This window comes from Vanellus vanellus, assembly GCF_965231255.1.
Source record: "Vanellus vanellus genome assembly, chromosome: 6".
Lineage (NCBI taxonomy): Eukaryota > Metazoa > Chordata > Aves > Charadriiformes > Charadriidae > Vanellus > Vanellus vanellus.
Window position 1 is genome coordinate 62,393,414 of NC_138911.1, and position 20,963 is coordinate 62,414,376.

General features: G+C 47.8%; 1 protein-coding gene across 1 annotated transcript in view; it reads left to right on the forward strand.

The window, feature by feature from the left end:
- Nucleotides 1-20,963, forward strand: part of CCDC85C (coiled-coil domain containing 85C) — a 112,352-nt gene that overhangs the window by 57,814 nt on the left and 33,575 nt on the right. The window contains exon 2 of the mRNA XM_082485372.1: nucleotides 13,949-14,025. Coding sequence (XP_082341498.1) covers nucleotides 13,949-14,025 — 77 coding nt within the window. The remainder of the gene's footprint in view (nucleotides 1-13,948; nucleotides 14,026-20,963) is intronic.

Here is a 20,963-nt window from a genome sequence, read left to right on the forward strand (position 1 = left end):
AGAAATTTGTGTGTCTTTGACACAGACGCACACAATCCCCAACTCCAGAAGAGCTTAGCGTGCAGGGATTTAGACATTCCCTGGCGATTGCCTTAAGCCATGGGCTCACGGCTATTTTAGGCTTTCTCCCTTTCTCTCTCTGAGGGTCCGACCAGAAGTTTCATCCTGAGCTAAAAACTGCATGAAACAGCATGCCTGTGTTAAAAAATGCTCACTTGATAAATCAGCGTTTTCCTATGAAAAACTGCTTTACCTAAAAATTCCTCATCCCAAGTAGCGTGGCAAGAGTGGTGGCACCGTGAAATCGTGCATCTTGCTTGTCACTTGGGCAAGAGCCCTCCCCTGCCAGCCCCAGGTGTGGGAATGAGGTTTGTTACCGTCCTGCCCAGTATGTAAACGCCAGCCCTAATGGGATAAATGCTTTTGGCTGGAAAAAGGCCGGCAATTTTTTAACGTCTTTGCTACTTTGCACTTTTTGAGGCTCCAGGGATGAGATGGGGGCAGCCGAGGCTGGGGCTAAGGATGGGATGCGGGGCAGCCTGGACCGGGGCCGGGGGGGGGGGATAACGAATTCCAGGGCACACGGAGGCCCTTCAGCAAGCGTTGGGCTCCGGCGGGCCCCTGGTTGGAAGGACTTTGATCTGAGTCCAGGCTTTTCCCACCGAGGCATCCCTTTTGAACACGTTCCTGCTCTCAGCCTTGCCGTGAGCGGCAGACAAAGGCGAGGGGAGCGGGGAAGAAGGAAGGGGGGGGCTGTTTACCCTCATCAGGAATGGTCGAGTGGCCCGAGTCAATAGACCCTATTTTTCATTAACCTAATCATTAGTTTTTTCTCGCTGCCAATTAAATTTTTCCTGTCGGTACTCAGAAGGGCATCGTTTGCATCTATGAGATTTTTTTTTTTTTTTTTTTTTTTTAAATAGGGGGCTTCCTGAACATGGTGGGGGTATTTGAGGAGTGGAAATTAAAGTTTAATTTCTCTCTTGATGGAAGAGGATTTTTGAGTTTTAATTATCACGCAGCTCGGATTCCTGACGGTTGAGGACCGCATTGGAAATGCTGGTTTCCATTGTGTGGAGCGGATAATTATGCAGCTCTCTCCCGGGCTCGCTGCGTTTATTGTCCTGAAGAATCTTCCCAAGCAAAAGGGGGGAGCAGATTTACAACCCAAAGTGCATTTTCAGAGCCTGCAAAAGTTTCAGCTTGATGTTTGCAAAGAAAGACTTTTGCAAATATTTAAGATCTTCTTATTTACCCTTTTAACAAAAAAAAAAGCCCATCAATTAATCTGATAAGCTGCGTTTCCCCCCACATGTTGCTTTGAAAGTAGTTTTGTAAAGTTGAGAGCCCTTCTGCAGCTGGACTGCTTTGTGCTATCAGTTTCTAAGCAGGATTCCTTCGAAGGCAGTGGGAATTTCTGCATAAAACCTACCGGGCCATTTGTATGTACAATGTCGAATATAAGATTTACAGCCATCTGAAACTTGGCAGTGTTTCTTACCTAGGAGGTAATGTTAATCTATCCGGGAGAAAACATTGAAGGATTCAAAACAAACCTAAAATTTCAAAGCAAAACTCATTCGCAACTGTTCTGTTTCACAAGGCTTTGGATTAACCTGATGTCTTTCCCACAGGCTTTTGAACCATTAATGGTTAGAAGTTTGCCGTAAAAGTGGAGGAACTTCAGCAAAGGTCTTGTCAAATACGGTGAAGCTTTTGCAACTGCAACAACCCCACCAAATCTTTTGAGGGTGGGATCAAAGCTGCATGCGTTTGGGTGGGTTCAGATCTTGGGGGCAAATATCTTCCGCAGCTTTGGGCAGTGCGATGAGTTCAAAGAGAAAAATACCTATTGTGGATGCTCGCTGTTTCTCCTTGCTGAGAGGTGGAGTGGCAATAGCACAAAATGGAAACCAGGGAGCAGATTCTGGGATACACTAATGAGTGACAAAGGGCTCTGAACCCAACTTGATGTTCGTTTGTTAACTCTCTTTGGTTTCACTGGTGCAAACTCAAGAGTCTGAGCTTCTGATAGCTACCTTCCTATCTTGAAAGACCATGCGGTTGTTTTGGGGAAGGTAGCAGCTTATTGGGGGAGGTTCTAGACTATTAAAATAGCTTAGGACAACCTGGAATCCATTCCCCATGTACCCAGTTTTCAAATTAGCACCTTTGTACTTTCTCTTGTGCTGCCTTAAGACTTGTAGACATGGACACGGCTGTTTCTGTAGCCTGCTCCAGCCCCTTCCTCTGTCACGGTGCCTACGAGCCTTGACCACAGTTGGACTGTCAGTGCTGCTGAGGCTGTTTCCTAACCCACACGGTTTCCTGGCATTCCCCAGCTTGTCTGCATTCACTGAGCTCCTCTTTTTTCATCTCTTTTGGATAGAGACCGTATGTTGTTACTATAGTCATACAGACCCTCGTGCATGTTGGTCTTATGTGATTTAGAACTGTGAATTCCTGTGGAAAAGCTGGAAATGGTAACTCTTAAAGATAAGAACTCTCTTTTCTGGGAGGGATACTAATTCTTAAAATCCCTGGCTGTATTTTCAAACAGCTAACTGTTTCCAATATAACCTTTTTATTGCAAACATCCCATTAGTATCGGAGGGCCCGACCCAGCTCTTGTTCTTCTCCACATGCTCTTGCTAGCACTTCTTTCTCCTTTGCTAGCCACCGGGCAGTTGGGTGAGACTTTCTGCAGGTGATGGAAAACCAGAATGCGTGGACGGTTACAGATTACTGAATCAGACATGCCAGTCAGAAGCTGTTTAGTGATTTCATTTTTGCTTTCAAATAATTGTGGTGCTTGCTTTCTGGAATTTAAGTGAAATAACTTCTTACGTGATATTTGTACAGGGTAGGCATGGAAAACAGGACCGAAGGGCTCTTGGGGTCACCTAACCCACCCCTTTGCCCTGAGGCAGACTCAGCTCTGCCTAAACTGCTCCTGACAGATGTTTGTCTAACCTGCTCTTGAAAGCCATCATCAATGGCAATTCCACCACCTCCCAAGGCAATCTCTTCTAGCCTTTAAATATCTCTGTTATTAGAGAGCTTGCTTTTCCTGGGTAGACATGGAGAAGAGTTTATTCACTTCATCTTTTTTTGACAATCATTTATGTATTTGAATCCATTACTACATCTATGTTTGGTCTTTTTTTCTCCAGGCTAAACAATCTGGGTTCCTTCGAGCTCTCCTGCTAGATTATGCTTTCCACGCTCTGACCTTCCTTATTTCTCTCCTGAATTCCTTCCAACTAGTCCGCATGAGTCTTGAAGCGTGATGCCTAAAACTGGACACAGATCCCTATTCAAGATCTTTAATAGCACCGATGAAGGAGGATTATTTCTCCTGTTTACATACAGGGCTCTTGTTTCTGCATCATGATACGATCCCACACACTGCTTTCGCCCCAGCGTGACACTGATTCGTGCCCAGTTTGCGAACTGCAATAGCCCCCAAGATCCTTTTTCACAGAACTGCTGCATATGAGGAATCGAAGGATGCTGCCACGGAAGTTTAGGTTGACCTTGGCAGAGGCTTTGAGCGTAGCACGTCGGCGATGGGATGGGCTTAGCCTGTGGTTGCTGTTGTAGAGACAGGGACAATGGCTACCGTAGCGGTAGGGAAGTCAGGCGGGAAGGGTTGGGGTTTGGAGGTGGGAGGGAGGAATTAAGTAACTGGATTGTTACTAATGGAGATGAGTACAGCCTGTCCCCTTGGTTTCAGGGATTTTCCCCTGGGACCGTACCCTCTTGGTGACTTCTAGAGGCTGCAGTGTTCGCCAAGGTGCCCCCGAAAGGAAGGCGCCGAGCAAAGCGGTCTACTCTTTCTGAAGCGTCCACACCATCCCAAATGTTTTGAGTCGTTTGTAGCTGGTGGAAGCCACTAATCGGCTTCGGGGCTTTTTTTGACCAGGTCACGTGACCATGCTACCAAGATTAAACCAGCACGAGGAAGGAAAAGAGGCTTAAACAGCTGAGGGTGCCTGGCAGGTCATTTTAACCTTTTCGTAATCATTAAAGCTGCAGAATCCCATTAGCGGTGAGTGACTTGCAGCTCCGCTCCCCCGAATGAGCACTGGTGACACAACTTTCTGTTCACCTCCGCCTTTCCCCGAGGGAGAGTCCAGCACAACTGGCTGGTAGGACCTGAACTTCAAGCAGAGGGTCTGGCTGTTCCTTCCTGTCCATCAAGGAGTCCATCACACCAACAAGAAGCAACCCGTGGGTCTATCAAAAGCGGAGGATTTATCTCTCTGTATCTAAAATTAGACTCTCATGGAAGGTCCTGCTTAGGCCATACTGTGGTAGATCAGCCCTTGCCCATCTGTGGCAATAGTAGAGAGGTACAGGATAAGGAAGATTATGATGATCTCCTAATTCACTGCTTTGGCACTGGTCAACGGGCTATGGCTTTACTCTGCTGGGACTGGCGGCAGCAGAAGATGCTGCACCGCCGCAGTGCAGCGCTGACATGGGAAGCAAAGTCTTTTGGGTGGAGCTATGTTGACTAAGGCACGAGGCAGTCAAAGAGCCTCCAGTTTGCTGGTGTTTACTCATCTTTTCCTCTCTTGCAAGTTTTCATGAGCGCAGCGTCACATCCAGTAGTCAGTCTGATCTTTCCCTGCCCTTCCTCCAGCTTCTGCATCTTTTGCCGTCTCCCTTCATATCAGCTAGTAAGCACTGATAGAGCAGTGCTGGTACCGCCGTGTCTGGAAGGGAGGATCTCTCTGATCCACCTGCAATTTGAACGTTGTCCTACTTTCTCTAGAATTTTCCTTTCTGCATTCAGGCAGTCCTTCACCGAGTACATCCACGTGGTTGCACAGCAGACGACTTCTTAAGGAGGCGAAGAAAAACCTGAATTCTTCCTGGTGTCCCAGGCTGTGACGGGTTTTGCAGGTACTGCAGCACCCGGAATTGATCCAGAGTGCACCTGCTCCCCCGGACAGTGCATCTTCCCTGTGCGGGGAGCAAGAGGGGATGGAAATCAGCTTTCCTCTGTTACACATACACCAGTCAAGACTGTCTGGCTGTGCGTGTCTTGGACATTCGTATTTCTGTCACCGTGTTTGCTTATTGCATTTAAGTACAGTCTGTCCATTCCTGCTTGAAAGCTCATTCTGAGGCTGAACCTCAAAAACCTCACACTAACTGTTCTCGGAGCGCTGCCCAGCGTCAGGCATTAAAACACAACTTGTAAAACAAATGCAATCTTTTCCTTGGTTGTTTACCTTCAGAATCTCTGGGGGATAGAAGGAAAGGTTTCCCCAGGAAACCTGGACAAACATTGGTGACTAATAATCGGGGCCGAGACGGTCTGTCATGCAGGCAGCACGGTGCGTGGGGAGCACGTCTGAGCCACCCGGTGACCAAGCAGGCTTACAAGGAGAGCCGTGGAAAGCCCTGGAGAGCTGCAGCAGCGCTGCCTGTCCTTGCCCACTCCCAGCAGCAGAAGAGCTGGTTGTCACCCTTGGGAGATGGGAAGACTGGTGTCAGGCTTGGAGACTGGGAGGTGTTCTACAACCTTCTCGTTAAGCAGGTTTTACGGGTTGAGTGGGTTAGACGTCCTCTGGTGCAAGCGACCTCCAATGGTTCCTGCCGTGATAGAAGGATGGCCTCCACCAAGACCGTAATGTAAATGTCACCCAAACGAGGAAGGAGAAACCAGTGGCCACTTTCCGATGGGACGAGACCGCTCTCTCCCGGCTGCACTGGGCACACACGTGCACACACTGCTCCTGCCCTATCAGCCGCTTCCTAATGAAATCCCGATAAGATAGCAGGAGCTCTTGAGCTCCTGTTGACAGTTGTCACGGGCAGATGTTTCGCTGTGCACGGAGATGATGTCATGGCTGGAAGTCGCCGTAGTGAGCTGTAAAAACCGAAGTCAAGAGAGACCTTATCAGGCTGTTACAGACCGACTTGAGGCCGCTAAGCTCCCAGACAGGTCTAATGAACTGGAACTGAGTCGGGTATGTGCGGTCTCGAAAAACTTCAGAGCTCGTAGTTACAGGCTTGCTATGAAATGTTAATTAAATAGCTGCAGTGGCATATGTTCCATCCCGCCGGAGCAGCACAGCCGTGTCACCAGTGCGTAACCACTGGCTTGTGAGAGTTAAAAAAAATATATGTATTAGTCTGAGACCAGATTTCTTTGTGATTGGACTGACAACACACTTCTCTGGTTTTGGCTAGTGTTTGAACACCTATTCTATACCTGAGCTATCACTGGCACCTTGAAAATGAGGCCTGATCCTGCCAGTCTTACTCAGACAGGTGTTCTCATGGGTGGCTTTGGATGCTACATATGGGCCTTTTATTTATTTAGCACAGCCTACGGCAGTGTCTATTCGGTAAAAGCGTGCTGCAGCACCTCAGCTATGGAAGTAATCAAGATTTGGCCTTAGTTCTGTTTCTGTAAGTGCCCTCCTGCCACCTCTTTAACGCTGCCTGGCAGAGTGCAGAGGACACTGCTCCCTATATGGCCCACGGTGAATGAGGTGGTGGGACAAGAGGTAGGGCAGGTTCGCGTAGTTTGCTTGCAGAGTATCTTGCAAAGCTACAAAAGGCTGTGAGCTGCTGTCTGCCGTAGACCTTGTCGTTGCGTATTCTCTTACCACAACCCAAGGGAGACCCCAAATTGTGCCCACGCTCCTACTGGAGAGGCGTGGGGATTGGGCTTAGCAGAGTATGGTATTTTAGACCTGAGAGAAGAGAAGGAGGGTTTAGGTCGGTGAGTTTCTTCACCTCGCTGCTGGAGTACTTCGTTTGGCTTTTGCGTGCCTTTGGTGTGCAGACCTGCCCTCCCACCCACTCGCACGCTTTCACAGCTGTCTTTAGTGGTATTTTCAGCGGGGACGAGCTGTGTTGGAGGCTGGGTGCCAGGTGGGAGAGTTGTTCAGTGGGGGCAAGGGCTAATGTGGGGACAGGGGCCAAGTCTCTTGGACACCAGCAGCGTCCTCCGGGTGCTGGAAGAAGTGGTTTCTCCCAGAGCCAGGGAGAGTCACTGCAGAGCTGAGCATGCCAAGGCGAACCCCAGGAGCATACCCTGAGAGCCCTGGTGGTGCCATAGCAGAGGGCAGCACCTGCAAAACTCAAATAACTCAGCAGTGGCTTTGTGGTGTCCCTGCTCACATTTTAGCCATCTGCCAAGTTAAGCGTGATGTGACGACGTGCTTTGAGCACCAGTCTGAAAGAGGAATGGGGTTTGCTGGCAAGAGCAGGAAGATGGGGCCTGCTAGGAAAAAGCAATGCTGGTGGCTTTGTCCACCTCTCTCAATAATTTCCTTTAATGACAATATATAAAGTGATGTGAGTTTCGTCTGCTTCCCAGCTGCTCTGAAAGAGGGCTGTTGCCTTAATAAATCAACTTCTTTACAAGATGTAACCGCTGGCCCATTTTTCAGCCTGCTTGTCTGTGTCAAGATGCAAAACCAGCAGAGCAACACGAATCTGAAATATGGTGCTGAAGAGCAGAGGTGTGATAACGCAACAGCCGACAAACAGCAAAATGTTTTATTGAGCACAGGTGAAGGCCTTTTTATGAGATGATCTTTGATGGAAGGGGAGGAAGCGAAAATGTCAGCATCCCATCACGCGAAGAAGACGGCAGCTGGCCGCAAGGCGCAAACCTGGCAGAGCATCGTTCCTTCCTGCCTCTTTCCTCCTTGGGTTTGGATTTGGGAGAATCCCTTTAGGGATGCTGCTTTTTAGGAGGAGAGGAAGAGCCTTGTTTGCAGGACATTGACGAAATATAGCTGCGCTTTACTGTCTTAAATCAGGCTTGGTAAAAGTAGCTCCTAGGGTGAAAACGCAGCGGGTGTCCACCAGCCTCGCTGCTGGGGGTGCGGGGCACCTCCGTGCTGCACGCGGGGACGGTGCTGGAGTGGGGCACCATGGTCCTGACCTGCCAGCCAGCACCCCAGCTGGACACTGCATAACTCCTTCTTTGTAGCAGACGTGGACAAGTCAGATCAAACCTCAGTGATCCCTCAGCTTTTATACTGAGCATGGGATGCAGAGAGGCTCCTGCTTATACTTATTGCTATAACCCCCACGGCCAACCAGCTTTGTTATTTGCCACGTTGGAGGGTCGGAAGCGGAAAAGCATAGTGGGGTCCCACCTGCAGGGAGGAGCGGACAGGACAGGTGACCCAAAACTGACCAACGGGGTATTCCATCCCATCTGCCTCACGCTCAGTATAAAAGCTGAGGGATCAAAGGGTCACCGGCTCTTCCTTCAATGGCCGACGTCTGAGGAGGACTCTGTTCATCTGCCTGTGATCCCGATCCTGAATCCAGATCCGGAATCCAGTTCCCGTCCGTCACTGAGTCCAGCCTGGGACTGCCCCAGTGCCAGCCGGTGACGTGATTGTCATTTCAGGAGCTTGATACGGTTTTGTATATATTTTTCATTATTTCTTTTTATTTTATTATTAATATTTCATTAGTTTAGTTTCTTCTAAACTCATAAGTCTCTTTTTCCTCCTCTGCCTCTCTCTTTGTAGAGGGGTAGAGGGGAGCATCTGTCGGTCCCATCTGGGGTCCCTCGGGTCCCCAGTGGTGGATTTGGCCTAAACCACGGCAGTTGCCATGGAAAAGGAGTAAGGCACCTCTGTCGGCTCAAGTCTGCTCGTGCCGGGTTGTTTCGTATTGCCCAGGCTGGGTGTAGGGACTGTCCTACCGCGAGTGAGTCCCATCAGAGGGATCTCGACAGCTTCCTCATCTTACAGACACCTACATTGACCTTTTCTTGCACCTCTGCTGCCTTAAGTAAAGGGATTGCATTTTTTTTTCCTTATATTCATTTAAGCGCTAAGGCCTCATTATGAAAAGGTCTTAAATGAAAGTGTCTCGATCCCAACCATGCAGCTACTACGCAGACCTGTGCTCTGCGTGCTTGTGGTCTGGAGAAATGACACACAAGGAAATAAGAACACTTCTTTTGCTACTGTCACAATAAATGTATAATTTATCATATTTACCCCTCTGACAGATTCCTCTGAAATCTCAGATGAGAATCGGAAAGGCTCCAGTGTCTCCAAGTGTCTTTTAAAATGACTCTGTTCTGTGCTCTGCAGGCTGAAAGATTGTTTTGATTGTTAAAACAGTTCCTAATTTATGTTTTAGAAAAGCTTCAGGAGCCAGGCGGTTCCCTGCTCTCTCAGAGGCCATTGAGTTAAAACAAGGTAGAGTGATTTGTCTTGCCTCAATTTAGCTGTAATGAGTATTAAGTGGTTTATCTATGTGGAGAAAAGTTACTCAGCTAGATTACATCCAAGTTGAATTACACCCCGTTCCAGATGGAGTATATTTTTTAAGACAGTAAATCTTGAGGAGGGTGGATAATGACAGTAATGCTCCTTCCTGGGCTGGAATGTGACTCTTCTGCCTCTTATGGAGATAATGTGCGGAGCTACATCCAATTAGTTTTTCAAAGGCTTTGCAAAAAAACGGGACTTCAGGTTTTACGGCTCTGCGAACGATTTAGCTTGAAGCATTCACCTTGTACAAGTGAGCGATGGCTGATGGTGGTTATGGTTTTCAACTGTTTTTCTGTCGTGGATGCCGGGCATGCCACCGGCTCTCTCCCTGACCTCCTCTTCCACGCCAAGTGTGATGGCTGCGACTGGGAGGGTGTTGGGTGGGAGGTGAGATATTTTGATGGGAAATTCCTTCCCTCTGGTGCCATCTGGTCCACTAAAGCACCCATTGCTCATGCAGCTGGTGCTTGTGTCCCCCAGGAGTAACTGGAGAAGGCCCCGCTGGCACCCCAGGCGGCACCGAGTGCCAGATCATCCTCCCCAAAAGCTTATCCTTGACCACATGTCCTAGACCATGTGCCCTTGACCACCATCCTTGTTTGCCTCCCTTCACTATGCCACACTTCTTCAGAGCCAGCCGGCGTGGTTGTCCGGCCACGGTAGGATGAGGTGTCAGCTCAACAGCAAGGCACCAGCAGGCATGGGTGGACTTGAAGTTGGTGCCACGAGGTGGTGGCCAGGTAGGTGTGCTAGAGGTATGCCCCAGCACCCAGGTCTGGGAGCTGCTCATGCCACCGAGGAGAGAGCATTTGGGCTGGGGAAGGTGGAGCATTCCTCACAGTTGGCGCCAGGCTTTGACAAGGCAATGAGGACCATTCATTTAATTTCTAATGAAGGGGATGAGGGGGTCCGAGCCGCCAGTGATCCAGCTCTGCTGCCTCTCCTGGGTGAGTCAGTGGGGCCGTCCTTGCCCCATGGCTCTGGGGGAGGCGGGAGAGGAGGGAAACTCACTGATAAGAGGAAGGTCAGAGGCAGAAAAATGTTGGGAATGTGTTTCTTGATCTAACGTGGGAGAGACGCAGCCTGGGGTTTCGCTGCTCAGCCTGGCAGTGTTACCGCCTGCTGTCGTGAGAGTTATGGCATTTTTTAAACCTGAGATCAAGATGCAAATGGCTCATCTGGCACCTAACTCAACACAAGCAGGTCCAGAAGTTGGAGGCGATTCATCTCTGAGGGCACAGCGAGGATGGTAATGGCTGTGAGCACTGTTTCTCAGCCTTTGCCTGAGATGGAGCGTCTTCTGCTGACAAAACGGCTTATTTGCTTTTTCTCTTTTTTTCTCTATATATTTTATGTTGCTGTGGGGTTTTTTCTGGCAGAGATCAGACACCAGGCATGGTTTGGGGTTGAACAGCAGTAAGAATTCTAGCAAATCTCAGAGCAGGCGTTCAAGACTGGGGGTAGCTGTGGTGTGCATTGGTTCCTGGGGATGCAGGGCTTGCCTTCTCACCTTCTCAAGGAGTACCCTTTTTTTTTTTTTTTTTTTTTTTGCAAGGGATATGAAACCAAAGTGAGGAAATAATTCTCTGTCCATTTCCTTTTCTTCTTTGGCAGCCATGCTCTGTTCTTGCCATCAGCCAGCCCGTCGGTCCCTGTAGTGTTCAGGGCCTGAACACAACAGCTTTTGCATCACCATTCATCTGCTTAACTCTAATTTCCTGCAGCTGTTAGCGGCGCTGGAACCCACCACAAGCACGTGTTGAAGAGGTTGCTCAGGAGGTTCAGGTTGCCAGCCTCCACCTTGGGTAACTTCCCACTGCGCTTGAGCGCAGAGCTGCTGGAGAGGACCTCTTGCCGTTTCTCTGCTGTCCCTGGGCACAGAGCTGTGGGAAAGGGCTTGTTTGCATCAGAAATAGTTCCCATAAGCTTTTTTTTTTTTTTTTTTTTGGTTGCTGTCCTTTGCACACGAAGTGGTGTGGTGGTCCACAATATAAACGCTTTGTAGTGATAAGAAAGTACCAAGGTGAGGGTGGGCGCTGCACATAGCCAGCTCCCTCCCGCTTCGAAACAGGCGTGGGCTGCTGAGGGGCAGCAGTGCTGTGGTTCTTGTGGAGCCTGTGCCTGTTACCGGCATCACGTTGAGATCTTCTTTAGCGTTATCTAACGTTTTTACGCTCGTTTATGCAAGTGCTGCTGTCTGTGCCGTTCATGCATGCGAAGACTTTTTTCAGTCCAGAGGCATATCTCTGATTCCCAGGCAGGCGTGGATGGAGCTTCTCCTTTGACACCGCTTTGAACCTTCCTTGAAGCTGCTTTGAATGCCCCGATACTGTGAGATAAAAATCAGGGCCTGCTGTGTCAGGATCACTGCATTCATTGTGTAGAGGCACTCAGCTCTGCTGCTGCTGCCCTGGCAGCGTGCGGGTACCGGTGAAGCTGGAGGGCAGGCAGGGAAGGACACCTTATCTGGCCAGATCTGCCGAGGGAGGCTGTTGTATCCAGCACACGTGGAATCTCTGGTTGTCTTCAGACAAACCCAGAGAGAGTGCTGGGAACTGTTTCGCCAAATGAGTATTACTGGACTGAACTTAGGGGTTAGTTAACAAAGCGTGGTGGCCTGGGGCGCAGAAGAGATCAGACCAAAGCGTCCATGGTCCTCCTGGCTTTGTATTTAAGAATCTCAGACTCCCCTCTCGCCCTGCTGGAGGACAGGTTCATTACTAATTCGGCAAATTTTTCAAGCTGATGCTGAAGTCTTGCTGACTTAAGCACCGGTCTTCTGCAGCTTCATACTCGCCGCCTTTTGGTATGCATCGCTAAATCCACGATGCTGATGGCACGAGGCTTTCACGGGAAGGTGCTATGGATTGATCCTATAACCTGCTTGGTTTACCCTTGTCTCCTCTGGCCTGGAGACTCCTCCTGCATGGGCAGAGGGAGTTTGCAGGACCTTCAGCTGAAGGTCCTATTGCTGTGAACCTTACCACCACTTAAACTGTTTGCTGATCTTACATAGCTCCCTATGGTGTCTTCTTAACCTTTTTCATGAGGACTCGTTCAGATTTCCTGGGTTTGGACAAAGCACAATCCAAACAAAAAAGCGAGCAAGTTTCCTCTGAGAGCGTTTGTGCTTCAGATGGGCATTCGACTCCGATCCGTCCTGCTGTTCCTTTATGTGCGGTTTGGCACTTGTCTGTGGCAGCACTTTTTCAAGCGTTATTCCAATTTTTCTCTTGAATGGTCAAAGCACTCTCAGTGATTAGCTGTAGCTTGCATGCTAGCTCTTCTGCTAAACTGCCCCCAGAGTGGCCAAGAGACGGCATTCAGGCTTGTGCCGAGTGCGTTCGGCGGCTACTGGCACGGGCAAAGATAAGCCGTTTAGCGCAGAGCCAGCCCAAACCTTACACGTGTGCACGGCTGTGTGTTCGGCTGCACCCAGATGCGGGCAGTGGTGCCTGCTAACCCTGCTGGGGCTGATCGTCCCCAAAGCTGCGGGCGATCGGCAACGTGCATCGGCATCCTCGCCGAGCCACGCTCGCCGAGAAGTCCTGTGGTTGAATAGTGGCTTTCGCAGTCACGCCGTAATAAATTAAACGCGGTAAAACGTATTTTGCGTTTGTGTGGAAAGCGGTCAAGTTTTTTCATATGCTCTCTCCCTCTTTTCCTCCTGCTGTAACACTCACGGCTTCTGCCGCCGAAATTACAAGCGGGGAAGAAATTTTGCAAACACCCAGGTGGATGGAAGAGGAACTATTTATTGCCAACTGCTAAGGCAGAATGAAAAGGGAGGAGAGGTTTTCCCAGGCTCCTTTATTTTCTTCTCTGCGAAATTTGCAAGTGTGTTGCTTCAAAGTGCATTTCAAAACAAAGCGCAGCTGTTTTGAGGAGCAGGAAGCCACCCACAGAGCTCTCCCGCAAGTTATCTTCTACGCCAGGTCACCCTGTCTGGTGTCGCTGTCTTACTGCGATGGTAAGCTGGCCCTTGCATTCCTTCAGGTTGAATATTACCATTTTATGCGAGGGTATTCTGTATTTTATTGTCCTGGTATTTTTCTGTTTAGTGTCACGTGCTTCCACTAGAAGAAACCCAGATGTCCCGGGCAGGGACTCCTTGCGTAGGTCAGGCTGTGTGCAGGCTGCCGCTCTCTGGCCTGGCTGGATACACTTCCTCCCCTTTTACAGTTCTGGGGGTTGTGGCGGTGACCTCCTCGTAGAGCTGTGCCAGCAGCTTATTTTTGTGAGTTTTTCGGTTGTTTTTGAAAGAAAAAGGCACGTGTGCGGAGGGGTTGTTTATTCAAACCTAAAGGGAAACATCTTGTTCTGTTGTTGAGTATTTGGATGCATTTTAGATGAATGAGAATGGCTTTCAAAGCTAGGAAATTACTTTTAGGAAATTATGAAACGCAATATTTCAACTTCACTTTCCGTCTGTACCCCCCAGCCCCCAACCTGGTGGCACTGATACATATTCGCAGAAGATACTGCTGTTGCTGAACCTCAGCTTTTCAGCGAAAAACGCTTTTGGCAGAATCCCCTCCTCACCCTATGCACTTGAGGTTTTATTCATTAGGTCTTCCCCAAACTTGCCTTCCACTAGTGGGAAAACATTGCTGTCTGACAGTGCTTGCCTGTAACACGAGAAACTTAAACGTATTTTTTCTCTTTCCGTAAAGATTCGTCTTCCAACTATATCAGGCAACTTGAAACAAAAGTGAAACTGCTGGAGGATGACAACAAGCTTCTTTCCCAGGTAGGATTTTTATTGCCTAATTGACATTAATGTGCCTTGGTTCTTCTGTTTCTGTATAGTTGTGTCTGACGGCCCGTTTGAATGCACAAGGGCTTTCGGTGGATATCCTACCAGGGGAAGAGCATAATTAATGGTCTTTTCATATCAACCCCCCCACTGATAGAATTTGGTATCCTTTTGTCTAAAAAAAAAAAAAAAAAAAAAAAAAAGAGGGGAAAAAAAAGAATAAACCCTCTGTTAGCATCGGTGTGTGTTTTGGAGATGCATTAATGCCTCCCTGCAGGACACCTTGATCCGCCACTGCTCTCGGGGATGCTGCGAGGGTCCGGCGCTGCCTGTGCCCTTGCTGTAGGATTTTGTGGTGCTTGCCCCTTTATATTGACTTTTATCTTGTATACAGAGGAGGACAGCCTTGGGAATAGTTTTGTGCAGTGCTGGCTCCCAGCTTTTATTTGAGATCTTGCTTAAAACCAAACATTCAGTGAAACACTGTCTATTTAAGCCATTAGAAAAGTTATCCTTTTTCTCTTGTGTTTGCATCCTTTCACTGTTGTATATTCTACCTCCCTGGTATTTTAAAGGTTTTTTTTTTTTCTGTACTTTGCTTCTTACTTCAAGGGCTGAATTTCACAGTCGTTTTGTTCCAGGTTCTTCCCAGTTATAGGGACTGGAAATAAAAAACCTCTCCTAATTATATTTTTTGAAAAATACCCTTTTGCCAGTTTATGTTGTGCTGTTCTTTGCATTTCACCACATCTGAAAATGTACTGCTCCCAAATCATGTGTTTCTAAAACATTCCTGTTTTAAAAAAAAGGCTCTATTCTTACTGAAATGTCACTAAAATAATTTTGTCAAACCTTATTTTTACTGAAATACACATTTTGACCTGACTGTGAGCTTTTTTGTAAAGACTATCCCAAATTTCCAGTGTACTCATTGGCATTGCTAGCTGTGAAACAAAACTCACAGGGCACCGAAGGGTTAAAACCCCAGAAGGGTTAACGGAGTGGCTTCATGTATTAATCGATTGCTAATTTAATTTTAACTCCCTCTGTCTTTCTCCCAACCCGTCAGTGAGCCGGTGGCGGTCAAAAAAACCCCGAGACTGTTTAATTGGAGCTATTGATAAGCAGACGGGCTGTGCGTGAGCAGCGGGGATGCTCATGGATTGGGGGATGGGTTCTCTGTGCCCTTGGCCCAGCTCCGTCCTGCCACAGCCGGGCACATTACTCCGTCGGATCTGCCTTATGAGGTCAAAAAAAAAAAAAAAAAAAGTGGTTGGTGATTAACCGGTGGTAAATTAATAGGGGCTGAATAGCTGCTGGGGCTTATTGCATCGGGAGGATGCAGCCCGGTTAGTCTCGGGATGCGTGAGCCTGGAGCATCAGCCCTTCGCCTTCGTGCTGTGCTGGGTGGGAAGGCTGTGCCTTTTGCTCCACGCGCACCGCTGTCCTCAGGTGTCCTCACCTTTCTTGCAGCACTGCTGCAAAGGTTTGGATCCTGAAGGGAGGGAGATGATCTTAAAAGAGCCGTGTGCTCTGGAGAAGGCCAGCCGCCTGCCCGGCTGCAGCAGGCACCGATGCCACCAGCCTGGCTGCGACGTGCTGCGCAGCCCCTCTGCCACGTCCTAACGGCCCTCCAAAAAGACCGGGATCTGACCTGTTTTAGATCATGCTCAGGAAATGCCTACTGCAGGGGAGAGAGCTCTCCTTAGGGCGGATGGAGAAATGTTGGAGCTACCGTGGCCTGGGTGAGCTCCCTGAGAATACTGAGCTGTGTCACCTCCGGATCTGTCATGCTACAAGCCTAGATTTGGATTTTTTTCTCTTTCAATGAGAAAGACAAGGAAAATCTGTATAGGCACAAACCCACATGCGTATGTGCACGTTGCTCCCGGCACTTTCCCGGAAAAGTATAATCCACTTACTGTATTCTCGCTTGCTTCATCTGATTGGGAAGCGTTTAGCTGTTACCATGCGGATCTCGGGATAAGGCTCCAGTCGAAAAGGATCCTGGTCAACTTTCTCCTGTTTTTGAAGTTGCCCGGTGATCCTGGCCGTCTGAACTCCGCAATGCCAAACTGGCTTGTCAACACCAAAGTCACATTTTAGCTCGGCTTGGCTTTCTCCCTGGGAGTATTGACATTGCAATAATATTTGCAGTCTGGTGTCAAGAAGTTCTATCACCGGCGTGCTGAGGAGTGATGAAACCTGACGTCCTAAGTAACAAACAGTGCCTGGCATTAAGGGATTAACAAATCAGTGGTGGTTATGGAAGTCTTCCTGGCTTCTCTCCAAGTGCGAAACATAGAGCTGAAATAGCGCTTCATCCAGAGAAACCCGAGGATGCTGGTGCTGCAAATGATATTGCAAGCTTTACGGGAGGATTTATGTTACGGTGGCCGGTGACACAGTGCCCCTTTACTCGCTGGTGCGCCCTGAGCGAGATTCGTTGCTTTATCTTCTTCGGCATCTGGGGGTGTGAAGCTATGCTGAGAGGTGGTGTCTTTGTGCCACCTTCAGGCACGGAATCAAGTTGGTGCTGGGATCCCCAGCCGGCACTGTTTTCTCCTGCTTCCCGACATCTCCTTTCTCTCTAAGCACTTGGGAAGAAAATCTCAGTGGGAGAGAGCCCGTGCCGAGGCGGCTGCTCTGCGCTGTACGTGCCACCTGCAGCACAGGCGTGTTGGCGTTCGCACCTCTCCTTTTCTGGTGTCTCATTTGAACAGATCAACGGTGAGAGCTTTTCTTCCCCATGGGAGATCAAGAAGTACCATCTCACAAGCCACACTTTGCAGTGGGAGGAAAGTAAATGGAGAAGTGGATGTTATTTATGATGGCTGTATATGGATTTTGGGGGGTTTGACTCGTTTGCTTTCTAGGGAAGGAGATGTGTATTTCCAGTTGGGAAATGACCTGCTTCTGACAGTGCTAACCCATCAGTAATCATCGCTCTTCCCATTCTCCTTTCTCTGAGGAGAAACGACTCCAGTTTTATACCTTTCTTCGACTGGGGTTTATGCTGTAATGTTTTGCTGGCGTGGCCGTGTTAACTGGAAAGTCACGCTCTGGGATGGCATCGCTGTGCCGGCAAGATCCCTGGCAGCAATTCTGACAACACACAGCTTTTGTTGCCCTGGTTTATACTGGTTGGGGAGATGCTGTAGCGAATGCCACCGCCAGAAAAGGCCCCTCGATGACTCCTCACTGGTGCTGGTAGGTATCTGTCGTGTAACCACAGCGGCAAAGACCTCGCAGAGCAGGTGGGGACCTCAGTGTCCTGGGGTTGATGGTTTCAGCCTTTCTCACAAGTATAGCTGGTTTCTGGAAGTTTTAGTCAAGGTGTAAAGAAGATGAACGTAAGCTCTGAGGAATGTTGGGTGTTGGCTTTGGAGAGCTTCACAGGCATCACTTTTATAGTCTCAGATTCTCTAGGGAAGAAGTGCACCAAGTTCTGCTGTGTGCGTGCAATTAATCTATGCAACATCGTGTGGGAGAAGTCCTGTTTTTCCTCTGTGTCATTGTGGGGAGTGCCCAGGAGAGCTGGTGTTACCCTCTCTTTCACAGTGTCCGGTTGACTAGATGAGGGTGCCTTTCATATTTATTGCTGAGATATAACCCCTGAGACGGCAGGCTGTATGTGCTTTCCGTTCCTCTGAGCTGAAAGTGTCCAAGCAGAAAATAGACTCCTTAAGCCACCTCACACTGCCCCTTAAACTAAAAATGAATTTGTAATTACACCCTTTCCCCTCAAGATTAGAGAAACCCGTGTTTATGAGCTTCAGGAGCTCCAGAGGTCAATGCTGGTTAGTTTTATAACTAATGCATACATTTTAGAGATAATAACAGTGACAAACTCCTGGCCGTTCTTTCACATTAGTTTGCCTTTTCAGCTCATTCTGTACAATGGCAAGGACTGGGCACTTTTAACCAAAACTGAAGGTTATAGGCTTTGTGGACTCCTCACCCTGTTCTCTCTCCTCATAACGAACTCCTGTGCACCACGGGGTGGCTGTTTGGGCTTCTTTTGGTTTGTGCTCTCTGCTGAGCTGCGTCTGGATTTTCCCTTCAGAAGAGGAATACCAGAGGCATTTTCCTACTCAATGATGCCCGGGGCACATCGCCCACCTTTGTTTCAAAAACTGTGGCTTTGAACAGAGCAGATGTGTTGGGCAGGTGAGACTCAGAATAACCGGACATTTGACGATAAGGTCCTGGTGCATCTTTCAGGGAAGGTTTCAGGTCTGCTGGTGCGGAGCAGAGATACAAAAAATTCTTCTCTAGGGAGTGGACCACCCTTGGGATTTATGAGGAACATCAGAGTATTTAATTAAAACTGCCAAGTAGACTTCAGTATTGCCAGCATTTCACAGCATTTCGGTATCTGACTGCTGATTGGGATTGAGTATCCTTGGAAGTTCTTTAGAGCATCCCTGGAAGGTCTTGAAAACTGTCCTTGGTCTTATTTTTAAGAAATGGCATGCTTAGCCTGAATTCAAAGAAGGCTGCAGCTGTACAGATAGTAAAATGATAGTAAATAATGCCTGTAAACACTGCTATTAAAAAAGAGCTGAGGTTTTTGAGTTAGGAGCTTCCATGGTAAGGGCATCTCCGGGCTGCCTCAATTCTTCTTAACAAACAAGAACTCAGCGGGCAGTTCCTGGCATATTGTTCTGAAAATGAGGAGGGGGAAAACTGAACCTCGGGATTGAAGTGAGCCTGAGAATCGTTAGTACTGCAAAGGAAGAAGATGTAAATGCTGTTCAGTGGAGAGCTTGATCTCTTCCTGAACTGCGCAGGACGGAGGAGAAAAAGAAATTGCCCACCATGTGCTGGCTGGCTCCAGGAGAGTCGGAGTGCGATTTCCTCTTGTTTTATTATCGGTGGCTTTTGTGCCAAGTCTGCCACTAACAGTTCCTGCTTGCGGAGTTGCCTCTCAGCTCTCAGAGTTGCTATAGGGTCTTAACGTTTGGGCCCCTCCTTGAATTACGGCTCCGGAGTTTTGTCGTGAGGCCATGGCTTGGGCCAGCAGCCTTGCACATGCTCACCACGAGCGGAACAAAATTACAAACCTGTCTTATTTCCCCAAAGTCTACCTACTGTTTGTGTGTGAGGAGGATAAGTATAATTGCTTTAATTTCATGTCTCACTGGGGAAATTGGATTTTTTTTGTACTAGTGAGCAACACAGACATGAAAGCTTTCCAGCGCATTTGGTCCGCATTTAAATTCGGAATACTGAAGGGGACGTGCCCTAGGTTACTACATTACCGGTTTTATGTGCTGTTTAAATGTTTAGCTGCATATTAATTTTAACTAATCAAAAAGGAGATGCATATTTGGAGCCTCATCCAAATATTCCTTTCAAGTCAATGGTGAGACTTTCTACAGGACTCCACGCGTTTTGGAGTACAGCTCACGCAGAACCAGATTTTCATGAGATATCTCTCATGAGACCTTTCATGAGACCACTCTCCAAACCGATTTAGGTCTCTCATTGCATTGCTTACATGCCTAAATGCAAAATATGTTAATGGAATCCCCCACATATAGCTGCCCCTTAGCCGGGGCAGCAGAAGCTTCAAGAAAGCAAAGCATGCAAACACATGTCCCAGTGTGTTTCATTTCACCTCCTTCTTTTATGAATTAAAACGACAAGACTGACCTGACCAATTTGCTATCGAGTAAGTAGACTTGAAATTTAAGTAAACAATACGTATTTATTGAACAAAATGTTTCTTTTCCCCCCAAGTAAGAGAAGTGCGGTTTCATAAAAGAAGTTCAAAGATGTCTCAGACTTGCATCCAAAATACTTTCCAGTCCTTTAAGACAAGTTCCTTCTGTTGCCTTTGGACATAAGGGTCTTGGGCTGGTAGCTACCAAAATAAATATCCTCTTGGTATTCATCTCCCATTCATGAGTAGGAGCACATCCTAAAAGCAGGATCAATGACAGAAATGAGGTCTTGCAGCTTGTAATGAAAGCTGGATGCTGTACTGTGTGTTCTGGGGGATGTCACCTGTGGAATCGAGGGATTTTACGAGAATGTCACCTGGCACATATAAAGAGAGTTCCCCCAAAACCTAGGGAATTTAATTCAACAAGTTCTGCATTCAGAAGTTGAATAACGGACAGAAGTATACGGTGTTTATTGAATCTTAGGAATTTGAGACAATTACATAATTTCTTGCAACTTAACTCAGAATTTTCAAAGGACTGGAGCTGAATTGCTGTGTAATAGTGTGAGCGTGAGAGAGCTGCGCACAGACAAAGCTCTGCCATGCCCCATTTGTTTCTGTTGTGGGTAAGCAAGAACATTGGGTTTAATGAGGCTCAGTTTAACCTCCAGCTGCGAAATGTGGGATTAGTCATATCCTATGCTTAACCAGCTTTGTAATAATTTCACTAGATTCCGCTTTTTTTTCTGTACGTGAGGACAGGGTCAGGGGAGAAGCTCTTAATTGCAGTTAGATCAGACTATGAAGAAGCAGCAGCATTTTCTGTCTTTGTAACACGTAGAGCGGTTTGAAGTACACAGATTCTCAGTGGTCGGTCCATCTGAGATGGACTGAAAAATGTTTTGAGGGGAAACTAAGCAATAACTGCAGGGGCTTAAAAAGAGGTCTTTGCAATGAGTTCCAATGCCAAATTCAAGACCAGCTCAAGAAAAATTCAGTGCCTGATATTCGAAAACAACTTGGGGAAGTACAGGGAGAATGTTAACCATTCACTGCTTTTGAAAAAAAGAAAAGAGGCTTTACCCAAAACTATACGTTTGTGATGAAATTTTCGGTTTTGTTTTGCTTTTCATGAAGCCAAAAATGCAAATCTAAATCTTTACAGGAGACTTTTAAAGAGTATTCAAACCGTCTCATAAAAATTAAGACTGGCTGTAACTGATTTTTCCAGACGATTTGAGTTCTGGTTCAGCAGAGAGCT